General features: G+C 37.8%; 2 protein-coding genes across 4 annotated transcripts in view; one reads left to right on the top strand and one right to left on the bottom strand.

The window, feature by feature from the left end:
• Nucleotides 1–926, top strand: part of LOC126161895 (X-linked interleukin-1 receptor accessory protein-like 2) — a 125,040-nt gene extending 124,114 nt beyond the window's left edge. For all 3 annotated transcript variants that reach the window (XM_049918041.1, XM_049918042.1, XM_049918043.1), the window contains one exon: nt 265–926. In XM_049918041.1, coding sequence (XP_049773998.1) covers nt 265–567 — 303 coding nt within the window. In that variant the 3' untranslated portion in view covers nt 568–926. The remainder of the gene's footprint in view (nt 1–264) is intronic.
• A 28-nt stretch (nt 927–954) lies between these two features.
• The window catches only part of LOC126161896 (single Ig IL-1-related receptor-like), a 416,136-nt gene continuing 396,978 nt past the window's right edge, over nt 955–20,112 (bottom strand). Inside the window, exons 3-9 of the mRNA XM_049918044.1 lie at nt 17,720–17,821; nt 12,069–12,159; nt 11,224–11,357; nt 10,378–10,542; nt 9,795–9,938; nt 8,274–8,431; nt 955–3,714 (exon numbers count right to left, since the gene is read on the bottom strand). Coding sequence (XP_049774001.1) covers nt 3,424–3,714; nt 8,274–8,431; nt 9,795–9,938; nt 10,378–10,542; nt 11,224–11,357; nt 12,069–12,159; nt 17,720–17,821 — 1,085 coding nt within the window. The 3' untranslated portion in view covers nt 955–3,423. The remainder of the gene's footprint in view (nt 3,715–8,273; nt 8,432–9,794; nt 9,939–10,377; nt 10,543–11,223; nt 11,358–12,068; nt 12,160–17,719; nt 17,822–20,112) is intronic.

Raw genomic sequence — 20,112 nt, forward strand, 5'->3', positions numbered from 1 at the left:
TGGACCAACAGCTATGACAAAGCTGATACTGACAGCTAGCATCCTTGTATAAAAAGACCTTCTCATATACAGAAGTATGTTGTGAACTGTTCTCATGGAGTTTCATAGTACAGTACATGATTTTCCATAGTATTCTTTGAATATAATGAACATTCCTTTTTTTATTCTGTCTCTGATAAAAACAATAGTATCTTATTTGCATCAGTTTCAATATTTAATAACAATTTTATGTATTATACTAACAGTGTTTTGTTTCTGCCTTAGAATATTTGCTGGGATGTGACGCTCAGCAACACTAACATAAATGATACCACACTGAAGCATGTCCTCAATGTAATAAAGAAAATACGCTGGAAGCCAGGATGCACACCACTGGGTGAATCTCCTATTGATGTAAGTTTGCATGGTATGGAATTGTATGGAAAAGGTTCACAAGAATTCTGGAAAAGGCTAAGATTACATCTGCCACCAAGAAGAATGCTTCATAATGCAGCAAATCATGAAATTGTACAAACAAACTTTTCACCTCAAGCATCAACACTCACATTAATAAATCACAGTGCTTGAAAAATGGCAATGTATTTATTAGTGCCGCCATCTATCAAAACCTTAAGTGGATTGTATTAATTCAGCTGTGTCAGTAACACGAAAGTATACACACATACTGCACAGAAAAACTTTTTGTTTTCATTGTATTTTCCATTGTCCATTGAAAATTCTTCAGTGTATGTGCCCCCTTCTTTTTACAGGACTTCAAATTACATGAATGAAACAGAAATTATGTGATATTTCAGTGCAGTAGGAGGCTACAAAGCCCTTTGTCTTCATACTCTACAACACATGCAGCACAATCTCATGTATTCAAGGAAAATGGCTTTTCTGTCAAGTTTATTTACATGAATGAATAAATACATTTTATGGAAGAATGAGGTTTTTCTTTAATCCTATAATTATACTAAAAAATACTGAACAAAATAACAATGATACAGAATTACAAACATCTATCACAAAACATTACATATAATTTTATCAAACAACATATTTTGGGGTTTTTCTCTTTAAATCAAGATATTTACATGCATAATTTTACCAGAGCAACCAACCTGACCCCAAGTATTAATGTATCTCTGCAAATTTTCTATAATGCCATTTTAAATGTTTTAGTAGCAGAAATGAAACATGCAAATACTATAGTTCTACAATGGAGTCCATAAGCTAAAAAGACTCTTAACACATCAAAATAAAATTTAAAGAATACTTTTAAGCTTCATAATTACTTACAGCTTACAAGAAAATTCAGTCTTGTTTTATCTCTCTCAGGTATTTTATGCCACTGCAGTGAACAATAAATGCCACAAAAGAGATGTGTGTTAAATACAGGCTTAATGAAACAAAGTATGACTTCTTTCATACAGTTATGAAATACAATTTGGTATCAAACAATTAAGTACGCCAACCATGTCATAATTAACACTCAAGACAATTTGGCAGGTCCTTTTGAATCTGGTTTGGAAAGATCCAGCTCTACTAGAACTTTGCGCAGCAAGCAGTATGCTTCTGCAATGATGGAATATATAGTCTCAGACAGAAGGCAAATTGTGTGTTAGGCAAGTGCTTGGCACTTCACAATATGAAGCACATTTGTTCTTTTGTATGGATTGAGATGTAAGTATTTCATCGCCAGAAAAACAATACTGGACATCATCAACATGAAAAAACTACAAACACGAAGTTTTATCATTTCAAACACGTTTTGATATAAAACTATGTTCATTTCACTAAGCAACTCCATTCTGGAACAGAACTGCAGATATTTCAAAATATTTTTTTTTTAATTTTGAATTATCTGTCAAATTAATGTACTAATTGTTCTTCATTTTTACCAGTATATATAATATCAGAATGTTTACTTATCAGGTATTCATTTATCCAAACATACTATTTTGGTGCATCAAGTTTGGAAAATACTTTCTCACTATACAGTTTTCATTATCTTACCAAACAAAGCTCTATGTTTATGGATTTAAATTTCACATGTAACCCTTCATTGAAGAAAGTATTATAGTCCATACACACGTGTGTGTGTGTGTGTGTGTGTGTGTGTGTGTGTGTGTGTGTGTGTGTGTGTTCCTTTTCTTTTAGCAATATACAATAATAATTAGCTATAATTAGCTACCTTCACATTTCTAGCTCGCATTGCTTTATTCTGGCACACATATAGTATGAAATTTGGCTGCTCAATAAGAAGCATAATTCTTGGGAACTCATTTCTTTATTCATCTTGTATGCACCAATACTGAAATTTGTTTGTTAGTCTAAGGACTGAAAGCTGCTTTTATTTTGTGAATTCAATCAGGTTTTTCTCTTGTTAGCTGTCTGACATTAAACTATCAATTTACTATTGAAGATATACACTAATCACAAAATGAGAATAACTGTTACGTGTTATGTATTGGCAAGACTAGCACATTCATGTTGAAAATAATACACAATTTTCTTATACCAACCATTGAACAGGATTTAAAATTTCCCCATACATTTTTGTTACAGTGTAAAAATTGTGCTCTCTCTGATAATTTAAGACAAAAACAGCTGCATCTTGCAATTATGAAATGTAATCAGAACACTGCGAAACACTTCTTTTAGTAATGATTCATCCAATTTATTGTAACTAATTACAGTAAGAGAAAAGGAAGCACTTTAGTTATAATAAATTAATGACTCATCAATAATATCTGAAGATTGTAGGTTACAGTAACAAAAATATATCTGGCACAGTCACGTTAGTACAATAGTCTCAGTATATTCAAAATGATTATGTCCAAAACTGAACTCAAAAACAAACATACGAGTAATACCTGACACACACACTACATTAAATAGTAGCAAAAGCAGGTAACTGAATCCTGACATAAAACAAATGATAAAATTAACAAAGCATTATTCCATATGATAAGATTATTGGACTTCTAAGTCAATCAGATCTCCTACAGAAGACCAGAAAAACAAAGCAATACATTTTCAGGTAAATGATTCTTCATTTCAAAGATACAGTATTACTCAGCACTTAGATATTTGTTGGCTAATATTTTATCTCATCTGTTATATTCTTTATTTGTGAAGGATCTTTGTTTTTGTTTTTACTATCAAGATTTTCTTTGCATACTGCTAAATGTCTCCACAAGAGAATATTTTCTCTATGTTGACACATATGAAAGCAATGAAACATTCTGTAACTTACATAATAATATTTATTATTTGTAACTATAAGGTACAGAAGATGGTCTGGTTTTACATGCAAGCTAAGAGAGCTGAGATCAGTTTAGGTTGATATGAATTGTATTAACAATTATAAGCATGAATGAACAAGGTAACAATAGCTGACCTTATAGACGTAATGCTTTAGAACCAGTGTCTTTAGATCTAGACTAGAACTTCAAGGCTCTCATGTGAGTTTGTTCGAATCGCTCGCTTCGCAGGTGGTATCACAGTTATGTGAGAACTCTGCTGACGATTTGCGGATGCAGGAAGAATCACAGATCCAGTAGCAGGTGTATTATGGTGTGCAGGGAGCTCAAGCCGAACTGCTTTCCAGAAATTACGCCGAGCACGCTCACTAATTCCTTGCCACATGATGACTTTTGCCTTACGGCATAACTGCTGTAGAGTCTCGCCATACTCATTCTTCACTGATGCACCTTCCTTAGGTAGTGCCTGCAGAAAAAAGACATTGTAGTAGTACATATTTCTCACTTGAATTAAGAGAAAAATGATATTGATGTAAAAAAAAAAGATACTGAAGTTCATGAAATGTTAGTAATAAATGAACGTTTATGAAGTACTATGCCCATGCAAGTTGATAACATTTCTTAGCAGCCACCCTGCGCATTTCTTCTCTTCATCATCTTGTGGGATCATTATTAGGTTACTCTAGCTCTAGAATCTTAACTTTTACATTCCACTGCTAATCTTCATTCTCACTTTGTTGTCTATCAGTACATCAACATTTCTAATTAACTTGAAGGGAAAACTAGAAACAGACACAGAAGGCAACATACATCAAGATAAAGTGAACTCTAAATGCAGTAAAAAAAATAGATGGTGTGTGATAGAAAAGCATTTCTCTTTTCATTCACTCTGCAATGAAGTATGTACTGTAACAGAACTTCCCAACAGATTGTTGAAACAGTCTGCTGAATTAAGGCCAGATCCAGACTAACTGGCCGGCCAGAGTGGTCGAGTGGCTCTAGGCGCTTCAGTCGCAGGTTCGAATCCCGCCTCGGGCATGAATGTGTGTGATATCCTCAGGTTAGTTAGGTTTAATTTGTTCTAAGGTCTAGAGGACTGATGACCTCAGAAGTTAAGTCTCATAGTGCTCAGAGCCATTTCAACCATTTGAACCAGACTAACTGAACTATCAAAGTATGCCTATGTACAACTTACTGCTTTGCACCAGGACTTGCAAGGTTCTAAGAGCAGATAAGAAATACTGGCAGACTGAAAACTTCAAGTTGAGCTGAAGGGGCGTGTCTGGATTGTTCAGTTGGTAAGTGCATTTCCTGTTTAAAGGCAAGGGTTTGAATCCATCGATTAAAGAATTACTGTCACCTTGAAGAAGTTAATGATTATATGGTCATTGTAAAACTCTGTCAGACTACAAGTACTGACTACTTATATTAAGATCAGAAAACTATGATAAATTAAAATATTTTGTTTTGAATTATGCACAAAGTATGTCCACACTATAACAAAGTGTTCTCAAGTATGCCTAGAGGTTCAACTGGATGATGCCATTTACAACGCAACTTTGCACACATGCTTAATGGAAGCCCAGTTAAAAATGTTGTAGTTTCTGGAACCATCACAGAAATGTTTTGTATTCAGATATGAAATGGGTAGGTTACTCAAACTTGGATGGAAATAATTTGTGTTGAGATAAGGAAGCATTATTGCTAGCCTTAATCTCCATTGGCTTTGCTTTATGCACAGTTTTCTAGCAGAATACCAAAGTCTTGCAGAGACATTTGATTACACAGACTTGGAGGCAATGTGTGGATATTTTAATACATAGACATTCATTGCACGTACTCAGCTGAAACATTCACTTTTGTACAATGTGTTTGCACAGGTGCATGAGAAAAGAGGCATTATGTTCCTTAACTGGGTAACTGAAGGTGGTTGAAGAATAAAAAGAATTGTTATAATACTCTAAAAATGCAACAGACATTACACAATAAAGCTGTGCCACGTGAGATGTGGGGTTAGCATTAATCATCAAAACAAATAAGTACATCAAATAATTGTACACTACAATAACACATAGGAGAGCACAACGTCTGCAGGTGTTGTTTCCGACAAATTTTCACCAAAGGTGCCTATTGTATTTTCAGAGAATAAAAGCAAGGGTTTATTAATAAAGATGCCAACAGTTTAAAAACAAATATTCTATACGTGTAAGTGCCATATCAGATTTTATGTGCCACTACATCACTTAATTTAACTTACAATTGCCTCCTTGAATGAATGAACATATTACACAATCAGTAGTTAAATGGAAGAAAATGGAGTGGGGAAGTTATGAAAGCAAGGGAGCAATCACAATCACTCTTTCATAATCATTATCAGAAATATCAGGCAAGTAATAAACTTTACTAGCAAGTAACAAACTTTACTAATACTGTTTAAAATAAAGTATCACTAATTACAGCACTGTCACATGCGAGTTCAGAAGCTGGTATTAGGTGACCACAGCTTAAAGTGTCCTTAACAACTTACTGGAACGTGCAAACAAATTAGAGGAATGTTCACATAGTTTCCAAATAACACCTTTCCATGTCACAGGCAATCAGTAAAGTATAACCATACCTCATAGCTAAGGTACAGAGAAAGATCCTGAACGTAATCAGTCAATGAGTTTTGCATCACTTTGGAGACCATGGAGGTTTCTCACTGTGGGTGCCACATATAATAGGAAGTAGTCACATTGCTAAATGCTGTATGCTGAACAACAAGATGATGAATATAGGCTAAGAAAGAATACAAGAGAAGGCACAAGTAATGTTCAGAGCTTCTGAGCGCAGAAAGTTCGCATGGCTATTGTCAGAGAGTCATAATATGAATTTATCACTCATTCTGTCCACTTCTGTAGCGTAGCAGTAGCGTTACTGCTTACCACACAGGAGGTCCGGGTTCGATTCCCAGCAGGGGACTGGGTGTTGTGTGTCCTTCATCATCATTGACTTGCAAGTCACTGATGTGGCATCAACTTAAAAAGATTTGCAATATGGCAGCCGAACTCCCCCAAATGGGGCCTCCTGGCCAACAATGCCATACGCTCATTTCCATCACTGATTCTCTTCTTGATAGTACGGCAGTAAATTAATAATAAGAACAAAAGTAGACACCACTTTTTGTGGCATTATGCTTCTGCATGGTAAAATACAACTTCGTACAGCAGCCTTAACCAACAATACATTCTATGAAATTTGCTAATTAAAAGAAACCTGGTTAATATCTCGCCACGCCAGACCCACACATATTCAAATATGCTAACATTTTATATATATATATATATAGAGGGAAACATTCCACGTGGGAAAAAATATATCTAAAAACTAAGATGATGAGACTTACCAAACAAAAGCGCTGGCAGGTCGATAGACACACAAACAAACACAAACATACACACAAAATTCAAGCTTTCACAACAAACGGTTGCTTCGTCAGGAAAGAGGGAAGGAGAGGGAAAGACGAAAGGATGTGGGTTTTAAGGGAGAGGGTAAGGAGTCATTCCAATCCCGGGAGCGGAAAGACTTACCTTAGGGGGAAAAAAGGACTGGTATACACTTGCACACACACACATATCCATCCGCATATACACAGACACCTGCTTGTGTTTCTAGATTTTTTTCTGTCAGGTGGTCCCATATAACCACCATCCCATAGGCCAGGATTGGCAAGATTTTTGTGTTGAATAATTTCATGGCTGTTTCTAGACTGAGTAGTCGGGTGTTTTTGATGTCCTGTATTGCTATTATTGCTTGGGCTGCACGTTCTGTTGTATGTTTTGTGAAGCATTTGGCTGTTGGTTGCAGTGTCACTCCTAGGTATTTGAAGTCTGATGAGATTTTTATTTTTTGTCCTCTGATACTGATTTCTGCATTCTTGGGTGTTTTGCCTCCTTTTCTGAAAATTACCATTTCTGTCTTTGTTATGTTTATGTGTAGTTTGTGTTCACTGCACCATCTGTCTATTTTCTCAATGATTCTCTGCAGCTTCTGTATATCTGTTGAACCTACAGCTATGTCATCAGCGTATGCATATACATACACATCTTCTTCATTTTCTCCAATTCGGAGTACTTCTTCAGTGGCAAGAATGTACAACAAAGGGCTCATTGGGTCACCCTGTAAGACTCCGTTCGATTGCAGAATGGGGTGTGGATGGATATGTGTGTGTGTGCGAGTGTATACCTGTCCTTTTTCCCCCCTAAGGTAAGTCTTTCCGCTCCCGGGACTGGAATGACTCCTTACCCTCTCCCTTAAAACCCACATCCTTTCATCTTTCCCTCTGCTTCCCCCTTTCCTGACGAAGCAACCGTGGGTTGCGAAAGCTTGAATTTTGTGTGTATGTTTGTGTTTGTTTGTGTGTCTATCGACCTGCCAGCGCTTTCGTTTGGTAAGTCACATCATCTTTGTTTTTAGATATATATTAAACGCCTCCCGAACAGGCTATGAAGGCCCAATGGTACCGACTGGCTGCCGTGTAATCCTCAGCCCATAAGCGTCACTGGATGCAGATATGGAGGGGCATGTGGTCAGCACACTGCTCTCCCGGCCGTATGTCAGTTTCCGAGACCAGAGCCGCTACTTCTCAATCAAGTAGCTCCTGAAGTTTGTCTCACAAGGGCTGAGTGCACCCTGCATTCAGTTTGTATAAATCAAAATGATTCATTACTTACAGCATAGGTGGCAAAGACATTGGGAAGTAAACGTTATGGTATGGAGGATGTTTAACAACTAAAAGAAATATCAGAAGTGAACAGGAAAAGCTGAAAGAATGCTGATCCTGAAAGACAATTTTTCCAAGTTGGTGGTAACTTAAATGAAAAGGGGGAGGAGGCAGAGAAACGAAAACTGTCATATTATGGAAACAAGGAAAGAAAAGATGGGGATGATGCAGTACAAATAGTGGGAAATCCTGTTGCGCATCGTTTAATCTGACCTTCACATGGTGAAGAGATTTGTTTTTTAATTTCCATATGTTTTTCGTACCTGCAAGGATATACAGATGGTATTTGGATGTATTTGTAAAAAGATGCGCAGCACTTTCATGAGGGCTGCACATGTCCAGTTATTGTTGACAACAGGTGGTGACAAAACAACCATCAGCCGACGACTCCGTTCCGCAGTATTGTATATCTCATCACAGCCTGTGAGCAGAAATATTCAGTAATGTTATGAACTGAAATGAAATGCAAAATTTATTCTAGGATGTACCATATTAGATATAAGAATGCCTTATTTGCCTGATTTTTCTTTTCTCATAGTGCTTCTGATTTTTCAATTTCTTAAGTTCTTCCATGAGAAAGTAACCCTTGTGGGGAGCAGTAAATTTCCTCAGTTGCCTATCATATGCAAAAGTCTGCTATTGTACGATATAATGAATTCAAAATTCATTTTGCAATCAGGCCATAATGACCATACACTACTGACTGGCCACAGTATCACCTCCTGCATAGCATCATTCAGTGCGATATGGTACGACATGTTCTCAGTACAGCACTTGCTCAACTGTTGTCAAGTTTTTTAGCCTCATGTGGCTCATTGTGCCCCATTCTGCTCCATCCACCAAAGACAACAGCCAAATAATTCTGGTAATGAAACCAAAGTCCTCAGGATGGCAGTTAAGATACATGAATTGCTCAGTTGTGTTTAGACACACTGATTGCTCAGCTATGGTGGTGGACATGAATTCAAAGAAGTGACTTTCATTTATGAAACTAGATTCCATTTAAATGGTAAAGAGCATTTTCTGCTTCATGAATACTGGACATGAAAACTCAGTCTACAAGTTGTCTGACACACATTTAACAGATTAGATTATGGCAGTATGGTAATAATAATATGGCATAGCACAACCATTCAACTGTAGGGGGTTGTAAGTATCAGCAATAAGATCTTGCAACATTAGTTGTGAGATGTGCTTAAATGGCTCAGTTGATGGGGCATGGAATGTGAGACAAGGACTCAGTTGTGTTTGTCATTCCTCCACATCAGAGTAGACACCTCATTGCTAAGTAAATAACATGTTCAGAGCTATCAAATACATATGTAGTGTGCACTTCATGGATCAGTTTTATGGGAAAGGTACAAATTTGGGTGCTATAATAATCTAAAATTTCAATTGTGTTACAGAAAGTATTAAAATAAGAAGCAAAGCAGTGATGTCACATTTTAATCCTTTAAAAATTGTTATAAAGACACCGCTTCATTTGCAGTGATTCAGTTGTAGCTCTTTCACAGCTAGCTGGAAATGCTACCTTCTGATTTTCTCCTATAGGCTTAAGAAACTAAAATTTTCCTTACAGGAATTACTTCCTGAAAGTACTAGTCTAAAATATATAACAAGACTTGTAACAACAAGAATTACTTCTCGCACAACCAGCTAAAGCATCATAACCAGGATTACCTTTAGAATAATCAACGTACACATAATATTAAAAACAACGAGTAACTTCCTATAAAATTCACTGGATATTACAGGATTGTATGAACTCATCTTCTGATACTCACATTTACTGTTCACTGCTGATGCCTTGAGCAGTTGAGAACAACATCGATAGCCAAGTTTATTTTCCAGCATGGGAATTAGTACCCCCAGTGCAAATTCAGTGTCTTTCTCATCATAACAAACTAAAACGTCAAAGTCCTTTCCATCTGAAAACAAGAACAACAACTAATTGCTTCTCAACTTTACAAAAATGAAAGCATATGTAACTTTTTTCCTTATTCTCCAGGTGTTATCTGTCTTGAAGTAAGTAAGTATATGCGATTTTTTGCAGTTTGCTGTTTTACTGGTATTTCCCCTTCTGGTAATTTTTAATGCACTAGCTATATCAAAATGACAGCATTGACATGTCAAGAGATTTTTACTACATATAAAAAGAAAATACAAGCAAATTCATGCTTTGTTAAAAAAGAACCTTGGTACCATATCCACAAATTTATATCAAGAGCAAAGGACTGTATCATGATCAAATACAGATGTCTTGTAAGTCAATTTTTTAACTAAATTGAGTGACTGTACAACATTCTTAAAACAAATAGCCATTGTTTCAGCTGAATTTGTTTGAGAAAATGAATTTTTTTTCCTCACCATTGTCCTCTCTAGGTCCAAATTTGTCCTTATAGAAGAGTCTAACTGGCACTGCAAACCGCAGATACAGTGTGACAACTGTGATTATTGAGAGTACCACAAGACCAATCACAAGGAACATCTGACTGTACGGAATTCGATGGGTGTCTGCAGTTTGTGTTTCCCCTGTAACGAATGACAATAGCACATAAAATACCTTGAATCACTTTCACATTACTTAATACATTCAATCAGTATTACAAGTCTTTCAAAGATACATGCCACTTGTTCGTTTAATGTAAATGAAGAAATAGTTACAACAGAATAATACAAATTGTTTTGTAGATCCTAACTGATAAATCTGCAATAGAAACCAGCACATTTACAACATAGTTAAAGAACTCTAGAGCACATGTCTCCTCTCAAACTCTTATTTTTTTTTTTTATTTACTCACAAATAGTGTTCTGTACTTCTTATGTATCAACACAGAGTATGTATGATGTTTACAGATGAGGAATAAGCCAGTTAAGTTCTATCCAAAAATGTCATCCACCATAAATTCCTTATAGCACTTGTCCAACACACTATATGAAGTAGAGAATATTTACAACTAACCATACTTGGAAAATGACCTGGCTGCTTTACAAAGATTTCAAGAGCATTATACAATATTTTATATAATGAACCAATAAACTGTAAAGACATATCTCAAAGATTTCCTTTGATATGTTGGAATATTAGCACACTTGGAATGTCACATAAATATGGAAGAATAAATTAAACCAGCAAAAGAAGAATTACTGAAGTAAATACTTGGTAGTTATTATGCTATGTTTTGTACTTAACATAATTAGTGGCATATTTACCTAGCTCATGTAGCTGGACAGGCATTTCTATTATCTGGAAGCCTGTGTTAGAGATACGACATACATATTGCCCAAGATCATCATGACGAATATTGTGGATGAACAGATATGAGCCTAAAATCAGGCTATCTTCCCTGTGAAACAAATCAAAAGGTAAACAGCATATTTCAAATTATGTCTTACATTAAGAGAACATTTCACATTTTATCAAATGTAACACATGAATATTTATTCTATCAGTATAATATGTAAAAATTACCAACAATATCTACAGTACATTTATAACTACACAAAATGAGAAGTAATTACATTTTAAATACTTTTATTCAGTTATCAAAATATCATCAATTGTTATCACATCCAAGTACATGCCTCCTTGCTTAACATCTCAAACATCTGTGTGATAATACTACTATGGAGTATGAAGGCATGCCCACAATAGCACCACAATGTAAAATGGAACAACTTCAGATAATATTAAACTTCTTTCATGTGCTCAGATGACAAAGTCTATTAGCAAGTAAAACATAGTAAAATTACAAGAGAAAGTTGAGGAAAATTATCTGAAAACTTATACCACAGTTAAGTTTGCAGCTGCTAGACCCTCAGCAAAATCTTTATTCCACACTGTCAGTTTCCACATTTATGGCATTTTCAAATACTTGGAGTGTGTACTAGGTATCAACCAAACATGAGATTACATGCCATGTTGTCATCAGTTTTTTATGTAATGTATCTTAAATGAAAGTCACATGACTAGTACAAGAACTGTGACAGTATAATGTATTTTGTACAGACTATTATCATCAGATTCATTTATTTACAACAATAATATTTTTTCTTACCTTGCAACTGTGTGCCAATACTGGGAAGGAAGAGGTGTACCATTGCGTAGCCATACAACTTCATTGTGAGCATCAGGAAGATCAATGCGACCTACACCACAGAAATAAAATAATGTGAGCATTACTCACCCAACAAACATGCAGTAGTAATAATTAAATCTGCTGGATGCAGACTTGTGAATACAATGCTATTGTTTCATCACTTGCATACCTTCTTTGTGAATTATAAGATGTTGGCTGACAATGAAAACAGTTTTAAAAACAAACATATCAGTTTTGTTTGATTGTTCTTCCATTTCATACATGAATTTCTCAATTGACAGTATCTGTCTGTGGTTGGCTTACATTTCGTACATTTAATTTTAGATCAAGCTTAGTGAAAAATCAAATCTTGTAAATGGTCAGAATGTAGCTATACTTTATTTTTCATTGAGAAAATGTATAATACTTGTAAACCTTATGTCATGTTCTTGCATCATATTAGCTGTCACACATATAATTCACCATACAGGCAAATAACAAAATTGTGGCCCAACTTCTAGTTTTCCCTGTATTTCCCAGAGCAGTTTTCCATTGCTCTCCCAACTCCAGGAACATCCTTGTCAATATGTTCCTTCTTGAGTCATTTTCTTGGTCTGTGATTTCTGTTCTTGTGATTATCCAAGATTTGTCCTCTGCATCTTTCTACCACTAACTATTCAAGATATCATCGTCAAGACTTATTCCATGAAACGGTGAGCCAACTGTGAGATGATCCACATCACATACCAGCTGATGTGGAATCAGTGTTCAGCTTTTTATATCAGCATAAACAGTCTCAACCTGACCATGAAAAAGCATAAAGACCGACTGTCATTGCACACAACAGCTTATCCCAGAGCATGATCTGAAACACAATGTTGCCTTTTTCATCAAATGGGCAGTTTGTATTCTTCCTCCCAAAATCAATATCCCTCCCACACGAGAAATTTCTTTACAACTATATTTGGTATCTTATGCTCACCTGTCTCTCTGTGCTAGTCATTCCTACTAATGGCACCTACTTTTAGCTTCTCTCTTTTCTGCCCAATACCCTCAGCCTGTGGTAAATGCTCCCATTGTTACAAATCATCGTTTAGATTCTCCACTCTCATCACTATGTTACTTATTGCCACTACTGTCACTGTCCTTTGTGGCACGTAATGTTCAAGAGATATTAAAGGCACCCAGATATATGCCACTACCCACTACCCATATATGTACTATTATTTTAACAAAGACAAGAAGCATTACAATTTGGATACTCTGCACTTCTACATCCACCCCATCCACATCTACACCCTGCAAACCACTGTGAGGTGCATGGCAGAGGGGATGTCCCATTGTACCAGTTATTATGGTTTCTTCCCATTCCATTCATGTATGGAGCGCAGGAAGAATGATTGTTTGAATGCCTGTGTGTGTGCAGTAATTACTATAATCTTATCCTCAGGATCTCTATGTGAGTGATATGTAGGGGGTTGCAGTACACTCATAGAACTACCATTTAAAGCCAGTTCTTGAAAATTTGTTAATAAGACTTTCTCAGAATAGTTTACATCTATCTTCAAGAGTGCAACCGTTCAGTTTTTTCAGTATCTCTGTGACACTCTCTCACATATGAAAGCATTCGTGCTGTCCTCTGTAGACATTTAATATTTTCTGCTAGTCCTATTTGGTATGGGTCCCAAACATTTTAGCAATATTGCAGAACTGGTTGCACATGTGTTTTGTAAGCAATCTCTTTTGCAGACTGATTTCACTTCCCCACTATTCTAGCAATAAACTGAAGCCTACCTCCTGCTTTACCCATGACTGGGCCTATGAGAGCATTCCATTTCATATCCACACAAAGTGCTACATCCAGGCATTTGTTTGAGTTGGCCAATTCCGACAGTGACTCACTGATATTATAGTCATATGATACTACATTTTTTCCATTTTGTGAATTCACAGTTTTATATTTCTGAATCTTCGCTCAACTTTGAAATCGTATCAAGATCTGATGGAATATTTATGCAACTTCGTTCAGACAGTACTTCATTATAGACAACTGCATCATCTGCAAAGTGTCTGAGGTTAGTATTAACATTGTCTGCAAGGTCATTAATATACAATATGGACAGCAAGGATCCCAACACACTTCCTGGGGCACTGCTGAAGTTACCTTGACATCTAATGATGACTCTCCATCCAAGATAACATATTGCATCCTGCCTACCAAGAAGTCCTCAATCCAGTCACAAATTTCAGTTGATACCGCATATGATCGTACTTTTGACAATAACAACAGGTGTGGTACGGAATCATGATGCAGAACTGATATTGTTCACAGCTTTCGGCATTTTATTATTGATTTTTATCTCGTCCTTCACTGTTGCCTCATGCTTCTTGACCATAGGCCGTATTATAATTATTTCTTTATCGTTTTATTTTGTTTTTTTTTTTTTAAGAAAAGACGGAAAATTGGACCGGCCCAGCATTTGCCTAAACGAGTGTACACAAAATAGTTCAGCGATATTTCGGTGACGTTCACGTACTAGAACCAACAGGAAACAAAAACACTACCTCAGTCAACTGCAGAAAGCTCGAGGCCCACGAGAAAGACAGGCCATGCCGCGTACGTCACGAAGGTAGGCCTGAAGTCGCACGCTCGCTCTGCCCAGAAGACAAAATGCGTTTCTAAATCTTTTAATTCGCAGCTGGGCATGCACGTACTACTGCTACTATGAAGTCTTGCTGATTACCAGTACTACAACAAAATTTAAGTTAAGATCAATACTCGATATAAACGGCATACCGACTTGCTTACAGCATTTAGTCTCTTCTGCATAACAGTCCTCATTTCGTACAAGAAGTGGTGCCTTACGCAACTGATAATCATTTCGGCATGTTTTTAATTTTATTGTACCGCAGGTACAGCCGTAACAAATTATAAGTAGGCCTATGGACTTCCTATCTTTGTGGTACCAATAACAGTAAGACTTCATAATAGCGGATTCCAGTAGACGATGGAGTTCTCGTTCGTACGTACAAACCATGTTACGAGTTAACAGGTGTAGAAACGTAGCTAAGCCTGCTGAGTTGTACGAGCTCAGACCTGCCTTCGTGACGTACGCGTAGCCGCCTGTCTGTCTTGCGGCCCAGAAAGCAAGATTGTACTTGTTTTGTTCAGTAGTTATACTTTACACCACATTAACAACTGCTGCTTCTAAGCACCAGGATACTGAATGTCTCAACCGTTATTGGTACATTTGTTGTAATAAAACAACGGGAAACGTCATATTGGTGGTTAAAGAAGTTTTGTATTTGGTTATTATCGTGTTGTAACTCGCATGTTATCTGAGTAAGCCATTTTAACGCAACGTCATGTTGAAGACTCATGAAAAACGTACCGTTCTTGTTAAGATTTATTATACTTAAACGTAAATTAATAACATTAGTGATAAATCGGAAGTCTCTTATAACGAAGTGACAGCGTAGGATGCCGGCACGGTAGCTCAGCGTGTTCTGAGTGAAGTATTCAACAATCATGCCATCAGTTTGAACAGGTGTCATGTGACGTCCGCCCAGACCAAATGGAGAGAACAATAAAGATTAAAAAAAAAAAAATGTTGTGTGTAGATGCATCATGTTAAAGTGCGGGGACTACGGCGATCACGGTTCGAGTCCCATTGTATCAATTTTTTTTCTTCATTTTCATGTTTTCTGGTAGGTTGTGGGACTTTGTTACGAAATTAATAGAAATAATTTCTGTAATACTTAATGTTATGTAAATGTAAGTTCGTCCTGTCTTGTGTGAGTTTGTTCGATTTGGTGAACTTTTTTTATAAGCTGATGTCCTTACTGACTCGGTCATGTACTTTTCTTTTTTGTCTATTACATGATCACAGATATTGAAGTTTTTATGTACGAGGGTCACTCCAAAAAGAAATGCACACTATTTTTGTAAAAATACAGTTTTCATTCTGCATGTGTGAAAGTTTTACAGTGTGTAGATACATCCTTCCCGCTTGTTTTCAAACAGTTCAACCTGTTCCCGTGAGTGGCACCATCACAGCATGTCTTCAAGATGACTGCTAGACTTGACGTTCGTCAGAATCAACGTTCTGTCATAGAATTCCTGTCCTGTGAAAACGAGACAGTGGGAAACATCCACAAGAGATTGAAAAAGGTGTATGGAGAGGCTGCTGTCGATCGCAGTACAGTTAGTCGGTGGGCAAGCAGGTTACGTGACGAAAGCGGGCACACCAATATTGACGATTGTCCTCGCAGCGGCAGGCCTCGTATTGCACACACTCCAGACAATGTGCAGAGAGTTAACGAATTAGTGACTGCTGACAGACGCATCACAGTGAACGAATTGTCACGCTACGTTGGGATAGGGGAAGGAAGTGTTTGCAGAATACTGAAAGTGTTGGCGTTAAAAAAGGTTTGTGCCAGGTGGGTTCTCAGGATGTTGACAGAGCCAGTGGCTCACAAAGAAACAAGAAAAACGGTATGCAGCGAACTTTTGAAACAGTACGAGAATGGTGGAGATGAATGTCTTGAAAGAATTGTGACAGGTGATGAAACATGGCTCCATCATTTTTCACCAGAGACGAAGAGGCAATCAATGGAGTCGTATCACGCAAATTCACCCAAGGAAAAAAAATATTCAAAACCACACCTTCTGCTGGAAAAGTTATGGCTACGGTGTTTTTCGATTCCGAAGGACTCTTGCTTGTGGACATCATGCCAAGTGGAACCACCAAAAAATGCATATGTGACGACACTGAAGAAACTTCAAGCTCGACTGAGTCGTGTTCGACCACATCGGCAAAAGCAGGATGTTTTGCTGTTGCACGACAATGCACGGCCACATGCCAGTCAAAAAACCAGGAACCGATCACAAAACTCGGATGGACAACACTGAAACACCCGCCTTACAGTCCTGACCTGGCTCCATGTGACTATCATCTCTTTGGGAAACTGAAAGACTCTCTTCGTGGAACAAGGTTTGAAGGTGATGACTCCCTTGTGCACGCTGCCAAACAGTGGCTCCAACAGGTTGGTTCAGAATTTTACCGTGCGGGTATACAGGCACTGCTTCCAAGATGGCGTAAGGCAGTTGAGAGGGATGTATCTACACACTGTAAAACTTTCAAACATGTAGAATAAAAGATGGATTAAAAAAAAGTGTGCATTTCTTTTGGAGTGACCCTCGTATGTATGTCACAGAAGAACAACACGACTGGCATATGGACAAGGGAGGATGTGTGCGTTTAAATAGAGCTAACGTACGAACATTTCGCGCGTCCAATTTCATGAACAGATACAACCGACAACTGCGCTGGAAAGAGTAAAATCATGTTAACCAGCTCTTCCCGTGTGTAGACAGCGCTTTGTCTCATGATGTTGGATATACCGTCTACATGCACGTCAACGTTAGGTGCCTCGTCCCGTGTGCCGATGGTCTTACGCTCGAACGAGCAAGTCGTGTGCGACAGAGCCTGGTAAACACATATTTATTTTCCTTTATTTGACTACTATTTCATCTTAGAAGTCCTTATTTTTATGGGTAATAATTTCAAAATCGCAACATTAACGACACAGATGCAGGAAGAATACTGCGAAAGACATTTAGTACTCACCGACGAAGGCTTCGCAGAAAAGCCTGGCGTCATCCCCCAGCGGCACGTACTGGTCTGTCGGCCGGAAGGTGGCCAGCGGGCGGCCGGAGTACCCGGAGCTGTCTGTAACATCAACAACAGCCAATGTACACACTAGTCTGGGTATTGCATCATTATGCAGGTGGCAGTAACTGATGAGGATGGGGGGTAGGGGAGATCATGTGCGTTAAGGACATGGTATGAACTCCACTGACAATATTTCGGTACACTACATTCGGGGTCTCCGTTGGCTCGTTGTAGAGCAATAACGTAAATACGATTTATTCCGTATGTTACCGCAATTACCTGTGTCACTATGAAAGCCAGTAACACGCTACAACCGAAACGAAGAACCCAAAACAGAAGGTAATGCAACGGCCCTCGGTACTGTGACGGGGTTGCCCACAAGCTCCACTAGCACTAAATTATTGAGGGGCGGTGGAAGGCGCGGGTATGGCGATTCAGTAAATGGGGTATAGGTCACAGGGGGTTCTGAACGGGACTTTTCCTTGAAAAAAGTGTAAAAAAAATTGGGACTTAAAACGACTTTTTGGAGCATTTTTGGTGCCTCACACAATATACAGGGTGTTTATAAATGAATATCGGAGTTTTAAAGCTTTTTAATATTTGTTATATTAAACTTACAGTTATAAATGATATGTCAAATGAAAGAGCAACTCAAACAGTTTTACCAAGAACTTTATAAATGTTCAATGTGAGCACCATTTGTCACAAGACACACATCAAGTCTATAGCCGAGTTCTTCCCAAACGTCGATAAGTGTGTCTTCAGTGATTGTAGCAACAGCTGCTCCAATACGGTTTCTTAATTCAGGGAAGTCTGTTGGTAGCGGAGGCACGTACACACGATCCTTGATGAAGCCCCAAAGGAAAAAATCGCATGGCGTTAGGTCGGGTGAACGTGGAGGCAATGCAAAGCAAGCGCTGTCATTGGGCCCCTTGCGGCCTATCTAGCGCTCGGCTATAGACTTGATGTGAGCCGTGTGACAAATGGTGCTCACATTGAACATTTATAAGGTTCTTGGTAAAACTGTTTGAGTTGCTCTTTCATGTGACATATCATTTATAACTGCAAGTTTAATATAATAAATATTATGAAGCGTTAAAACTCCGACATTCATTTATAAACAGCCTGTATTTGAATGCCACTAAAAGCGTGCAATTTGAGGCTGGTTTACAACGTATTTGGCGGTTACTGGCTGTGTGGACTATGTGGACTGACTATGTGGACGATGTGGCCTATTCTACACCATATTTTAAATCTATGTGACGACGCTATGCTGATTATATTTATATGTTTTGACGATGGTATTATGGCCGTATCACTTTAGGACATGGTGTAAAAAAGATCTGAGGATGGTCGTAACAGACTGAAGCGTCTAAAGAATTCATTTGTAATCAGAGACTGGAATAAAAAAGCATTTTACAGTATTGGATCACTGTTTGTACACGCGATTATGTCGCAGTTGGTGAGATGAGTAAATTTCTAGTTTATTATAAACTTTTCTGTAGCGAAGAATCTAGGAAAACTGCAGAGAACATATGAGACTCAATCAGGCAAACACTGCAACACAGTTTGTGTACATCATCAACGATCTTGTAGTTTCCTGCTTAACGGAAAAAGTTAAAGAGTTTCATAGCAACTCAGAAGATAGAACATCACAATCTGATCAAAAGTAACCGGATACCCCAATATATAGGGGAACTGACCAGTAGACATCACGAAAGGTGGCCACGTCTGTAAAAAAGAGACAGGGAGTATTGTGTTGTCAGTAGAGAAGCACTAACAGCAGACAGCGTCGGTCAGGAGAGTCGAATGACTTTGAACGTGGGCTAGTCACTGAATGCCACCCGAGTAATAAATCCATCCAGAGACGTTTCAACCCTCCAAAAGTTGCTTAAATCCCCAACTGATTGTGATGTGATTGTGAGGTGGAAACGTGGAGAAACGATCGCAGTGATCTGGAGTTACGAATCACGATATACCGTTTGGCAATCGGATGGGAGGATTTGGGCTTTGCAATGCCTGGAGAACATTACCTGCCATCATGTGTAGTGCCAACAGTGAAGTACGGAGGAGATAGTCTTACAGTATTGGGGTGTTTTTCGAGGTTACGGCGTGGTCTTCTTTATTGCGCTTAAGAAAATGCCAAATGCGCAAGGATACGAATACATGTTAAGATGCAGATGATAAACGGGTATTCATTGGACAAATATATTATACTAGAACTGACATGTGATTACATTTTCACGCAAATTGGGTGCATAGATCCTGAGAAATCAGTACCCAGAACAACCACCTCTGGCCGTAATAACGGCCTTGATAAGCCTGGGCATTGAGTCAAACAGAGCTTG

The sequence above is a fragment of the Schistocerca cancellata genome, chromosome 2 (assembly GCF_023864275.1).
Source record: "Schistocerca cancellata isolate TAMUIC-IGC-003103 chromosome 2, iqSchCanc2.1, whole genome shotgun sequence".
Taxonomy (NCBI): Eukaryota; Metazoa; Arthropoda; class Insecta; order Orthoptera; family Acrididae; genus Schistocerca; species Schistocerca cancellata.